The sequence below is a fragment of the Miniopterus natalensis genome, chromosome 5 (assembly GCF_054644295.1).
Source record: "Miniopterus natalensis isolate mMinNat1 chromosome 5, mMinNat1.hap1, whole genome shotgun sequence".
Classification (NCBI taxonomy): Eukaryota; Metazoa; Chordata; class Mammalia; order Chiroptera; family Miniopteridae; genus Miniopterus; species Miniopterus natalensis.
In genome coordinates, this window is record NC_142085.1 from 70,073,384 (window position 1) to 70,079,490 (window position 6,107).

At 39.4% G+C, this 6,107-nt stretch overlaps 1 protein-coding gene across 7 annotated transcripts in view; it reads left to right on the forward strand.

Moving 5' to 3' along the window:
* L3MBTL3 (L3MBTL histone methyl-lysine binding protein 3) overlaps window positions 1-4,532 on the forward strand; it is an 85,566-nt gene extending 81,034 nt beyond the window's left edge. For all 7 annotated transcript variants that reach the window (XM_087817609.1, XM_087817610.1, XM_087817611.1 and 4 more), the window contains 3 exons: window positions 645-814; window positions 1,030-1,092; window positions 2,687-4,532. In XM_087817609.1, the coding sequence (XP_087673735.1) occupies window positions 645-814; window positions 1,030-1,092; window positions 2,687-2,830 (377 nt within the window). In that variant the 3' untranslated portion in view covers window positions 2,831-4,532. The remainder of the gene's footprint in view (window positions 1-644; window positions 815-1,029; window positions 1,093-2,686) is intronic.
* Window positions 4,533-6,107: the final 1,575 nt, after the last annotated feature.

Sequence of the window (6,107 nt, forward strand, 5' to 3'; positions counted from 1 at the left end):
AAGGACATAAAATCCTTTGCTAAAAAATGGCTATTTTAAGAAAGCAGTAGTAAAGTAGGTTAGGATTCAGAAGACCTAGTAGATAGACTATTCTGTATTTTAATTTTGATCTCCACAAATGAAGAATGACAAAAGCATTTGCCTTTCTGTTATTTTTATTGCAATAATTTCACATCCCATTTTTTTAAGTTAAGCTGGCTATTTAAAAAGTCAAAGTAAAATTGAACAAACACACCAGGGCTAAGAGAAAAGAAGAGAACAGGGTAAACACAGTGGCCAGACTTGAGCATCCAAAGCTGCAAGGGAAATAAATACAATTTCCTAAGTTGAGTTATTTTCCTTGAGGCTAAGTTCGGAGGCAAATTCCTTTCCCAAAACACTGAATGATGTAATGGCTCATGTCTTAGGTGGGTGATGTAGCAGAACATGTAAGTTGAATTTACAGGTGTGTCTTACAATCACCTTCAGGTGACCTTCGGTAAAGACAAAGGAGAGTATAATTATTCAAGGACTATAATGTTGAAAGAAATCAATAATTTAACTAGAAGCCCCCTCATTACTTGGGGGAGATGCATGGCATTTGGGGCTTTTTTTTTTTTTTGCTACTTTTCAAATAGTGATTTTCCATCTGTTTCAATCGACAGGTGCCCGGGAAGAACCTAGCTTACCGCAGGCACAGCGTCGGTCAGCCGTCTTTCTGTCATTTAAGTCCCCAATTCCATGTCTGCCCTTGCGCTGGGAGCAGCAAAGCAAACTTCTGCCAACTGTAGCCGGAATCCCTGCCAGTAAAGTTTCCAAATGGAGCACAGATGAGGTATATTTTATTTTCCTTGTCTGCCAGGGACCAGGGAGTACCACTGACTTAAGGAGTGAGCACAATAAATGGGGGTAGGAGTCTTTTTTTCTGAAAGATAGGAAATTATTCTGAGAGAAACAACTAAAACATACAGGTTAAACGTTTTGAACTTGTTTTGAGCATTTAGATTCTGACTTCTTTTTAAACTGGAATTTTGATCTTATCTTTGACAGGTATCTGAATTCATACAGAGCTTACCTGGGTGTGAAGAGCATGGAAAGGTGTTTAAAGATGAAGTAAGTGTCCCACTAAACTGCAGTGTGTGGCTCAGCGGGATCAGAGCACTGCCGTGCAGTGAAGTGTGAAATGCTTTGCACTGGCCAAGGAGGAAAGAGATGGTTATGTTGAAATTGGCAAATCTACGGAGAGTTGTCTAACAAGCAGCATTAATCAGTTGTATAAAAATGTCTCTGTATAAGGTTAGATGTGAAGGAAATATTTGTACCACTTTATGATGCCCCAAAGCAGTAATACTAGACTCATTACTTATTTATTTTTATTTTATTTATTTATTTTTTTAATGTATCTTTATTGATTTCAGAGAGAGGAAAGGAGAGGGAGAGAGATAGAAACATCAATGATGAGAGAGTCATTGATCAAGTCCGCAACCCGGGTGTGTGCCCTGACCGGGAATCGAACCCCAATCGCCTGGATCCCAGGTCGACGCTCAACCACTGAGCCACTCCCGGCCAGGCTAGACTCATTTTTATTTTATTTTATTTTATTTTATTTTATTTTATTTTATTTTATTTTATTTTATTTTATTTTATTTTATTTTATTTTATTTTTTTATTTTATTTTATTTTTAATTTATTTTATTTTATTTTATTTATTTATTTTTAAATATATCTTTATTGATTTCAGAGAGAGGAAAGGAGAGGGATAGAAAGATAGAAACATCAATGATGAGAGAGTCATTGATCGGCTGCCTCCTGCATGCCGCCGACTGGGGATCCAGCCCACAACCCGGGCATGTGCCCTGACCGGGAATCGAACCGAGATCGCCTGGATCCTAGGTCGACGCTCAACCACTGAGCCACGCCCAGCCGGGCTAGACTCATTAATTTAAAAAACACAAAAAACACAGGACTTAATAACATGCATTTGTATAGTTTCTAGCACAGAAAGGAACCAAAAAAAGAAATAAGATTTTATTTTTAATAAGGAAATTAACAGCACCAAGAGTAACTCCATTTGATGCTTATAGTAAATACTAGTACCATTATTAAAATAATCCTTTAGATTTTATATATTTCTCAGTTATGTTTTTAATAACTGATATTCATTACAATCTGCTGTTGGAAGGTTATTTTTTAGTTATTTGCATTTGCCTGCCCTGAGCTTCAGCATAAGGGATGATTGATAATGATATCACCTATATAGAGCATTAGAACAAAAAGGAACTCGGATTCTATTACACTAGAAGTAATGCTATTCGCGTACAGTAGGGAACTCTTTTCACTAGAGACCTTTAACCACTGAGCCAAACCGGCCAGGGCGATAGGAACTGAATTTGAGGCATCCTGCGTTTTTCTAAATTCTTCTCAAGTCAGCACCTAAGAGTGATCACTGGAAGGTGTGGGCACCTTCCCTTTTCCTGTGAGCCGATTTTTCCGATGAATGAATTTTCACTTTGCTCCCAGTCCACATTTGGTGTGTCACTGTAGATAAGAAAGATCCATTTATCAGGAAATGTTTGAACATGTGAACTCCCGCCTGTGCCATTTTAGTGTTGCTGTGTATAAGACAGCTGATCCTTTGACTTTGAATATTTCCCGCAGCACTACATCCAATTAATTCACAGTCTCTCTTCTTTTTCTCCCATTTCAGCAAATTGATGGAGAAGCATTTCTGCTTATGACGCAAACAGACATTGTTAAAATTATGAGCATTAAGCTGGGCCCTGCTCTCAAAATTTTCAATTCTATCCTGATGTTCAAAGCTGCAGAGAAAAACTCTCACAATGAACTTTGAAGGTGGTGAATTTTGAATACCTTCAGCTTTCTGCTTTTAAAGCTCATGTTTTATTCAAAGCACAAGGACAGTTATAACTCCCAAGTGAGAAGTCTCCAAAACTCAAAAGAGCAATGCGATCGGATTATTTATATTCCTCCAGAGACAATATATGTGAATTCTTATGAAAGTGCTTGAGCTTTTAACCAGGTACTGTCTAACAACAGTCATCTTTTGGTTCTGTTCACTGAGCTAAATTTATCTTTGTAAATCTTTTTGAGGCTGGGGGGTGGGGGGAGAAGGGGGACTTCATTAATTATTTATGGATAATGGGGGGGCAGAGTATGAATTTTTGGCATTTTGTAAACATTGATGAATTCTCTTTCATGTACACTGTTTCTTTTTCAATACGTTCAGGAATCTTTTTATATAATCAAATTTCAACCTAAACCAAAATAGTCAAAATCTGGCTAAGTTTAGCCAGTGGGACGGTTGGTTATCTGTATTGTTAATCCTGTGCCATATTTTGAATTGCAACATTATGCTAAGTATAACTTTGCAAGTCACGATATTGCCTAACTGCTTGTCATCGTTTGTTGGGGCTGAATCGTTGTAAAAATTACTTTTCCTTAAATCTGTGTTTTTGCTTTTGCACGTATTATGAAATGTTAAACAAATTACTTTCACCAGCATCTTTACTATAATTACCAAAAACATGTATATAAATAATGGAATTGAAAAATAAACTATATAAGCATAGATAAAGTAGGTGATGTATTTGAATGGCATCGGTCTCCAACATCATGACGCCCTGTGTGCTGGACTCTTGTAGAGCCCAGTGATGTCGTGAATATGCAGTTACATTGGGGGCGGGGGGGTTTGTAAGGATCTTAAACTATTTATGAGATTATCTTGAGCTTGTCTGTAATTGTCATTGAGGTGCTTTTCAGAGATCGATGAAGGGCTTGTTCTGTCCATAGAAACACTAATCCATAAACAGCTCTGTCCCAGATCTTGCCATGTCCTCCAAACCCAAAGGTTTTTCTTCAGGGTTGGCTGAAGAGAAAGAGTATTGATTTTACTGAAAAGGCAAGGTGTGAGGGAGCAGCGCCAGCAGACACAGATTCTAAATGCTTACAGATCAGGGAGGCGACTTCCCAAAACAATCATTCAAGAAGCTCCATTTTGGAGAGATTCCTTTCCCTGTGGAACAGTTCGCCTCAGTATATAAGCATACAAATGCACTTTAAATGAAAGCCCTTGAATACCTAGAAAATGATAGCTGGTAGTGTTTCTTTTGCAAGAATGCATTTCCAACATGAAAGGTAAATTATTTTATCAGCCTTTGGATGTAATTTCTGATTTCAGGATTGAACATTTATTCAAGATCTTTTTGAAAAGTAGAAAGTAAGTTTGCAGCATGCCGTCTGAACTCTGGGGAAAGTTCCACCTCTCTTTTGTTGCCCTCATTTTTTCCGATGTAGAGTTTCCTTTCATGTCCCCCGTTGGAAGTGTTAGCGGTCTTTTGCGTATGTCATCATTCCAGGTAAAAACAGGGTCATGATATCTGCAGTGTTCTATTCATTTCTTTGCATGTATCTGCTTAAACAAATTTTTCATTGTTAGTTTTCATTTCCTTTTTTAATGTTTTGTTCAGAATTTGTACATTCAAATTGCACTTGTTATATCTGACATGAATGAAATAAAATCTTAATTGCAGGTACTTTTTTTACATGTGTATGATTTTTAAGAAAGCTTGTCAGATAGGAGGGGTGAATGAGAACAGGAACATCAAACTAGGATGACAGAGAAAAAAATCCAAAAATTACATATATGCACAGCCCATGGACACAGACAATAGTGTGCAGAAGGCCTGGGGTGGGGCGGGGGCCACCGGGTGGAAGGGGGCAAATGGGGGGAAATGGGAGACATCTGTAATACTGTCAAAAATAAAAAAAAGTACATTGTTATGTCAAGTAGAATTCATACCCATTGGGGATTTTTCCTTTCTGGTTTAAAGCATATATAACAAAAAAGAATTTAAATCTTACTGGGAACATCTCATTCTAAGCAGCCTGTTATGTTAAGGCAAGGCATTAAGCACCCGTAGAGTGGACCAGTGCACCTCAAGAAGGGGGAAATCTTTTCACCACTCCTTCCCTGGCATAGTCTCCGTCTTAACAGAGAAAGTAGGGGGTCAGGATGGCAGAGAAGACCCTGATGTGAAAGCAGTTTGGGGCTAAGACAAAAGGGAGGGATGGGGAATGTGGAACTTGAAAGGGCCTTTCCATCTAAAGGCATTTTAAAAATTTCAGAGAACACTGGGCAAGCCCAGTGAGGCCTATCTGCAGATTGAAATATAGCCCCAGGCTGCCATTTTGCAACTTAGATTCATGGGAGTCAGCCTTCAAGCAAAATAGGGCTGGGTTAGTCCAGCGATACTGAATGCTTACCAAGGGGGGGCCTGCTAGGCACTGGAGATCATGCACCCTCGGAAGAGATGATAAAACGTATGTGACTCTGCCCTTGGGGTCAGCTCCTCTTTGAGCCAAACTTCAGGGCAGTTTCCCATAGGTCCGCCCCATAGCTTTGCCCCGGCCTAAAGGAAGGGAGAGGTTTTCTTTCAGCCCAGCCACGGAGAGCGAGGACCTCCAAAGGGAAGGAGTCCAAGAACTTGGTAAATTCATTTGCAAAAAGAGAAATAAGACAGATTGTGAACCTTATTAAAAAGCTTTGGGGGTGGTAATTGGGGGAAATAAAGTTTGTAGGGAACTAAAGGCACGTTCTAGTGAAAGAAATGGGAACAGGAATAGGAACTGGTTTATGGGAAAATGACATGTGCCAAGGTTTTTATTCTGTCCGTGTGCACAGTCATCATAGAGGTGGGCAGCTTCTCTTGAGCATTTTAGTGAACAGAAAGTTACTAGTGTCTTACAGTATTTCTAGAGATGTATGTTATAAAAATATTTTTTTTCAATCATTTCTGTGAATCCCTTTTTAACCTTTTAAATAATTTGATGCGGAGTGACCCAAGAAATGCGCATCACATCACAGTGCAAGTATTAGGCACACTTCAGTTCCTTCAGTCTAAGCCAACCTGGTCCATCAAACCTAGACCCCCACGAGAGGCTGGAGGGCTTGAGAAAGGCCCTCACCTGAAAACGACGCTGGTGGCCCTGGGAGTGAAAAGCTAGGTCTGTATTGCAAATCCAAACAAGCCTGTGGAACAGCCAGGGCGGACCAAACAGTGAAGGTCACGGCCCGGGCAAACCAGGAGCCATGTGGAAAGACAAGCACC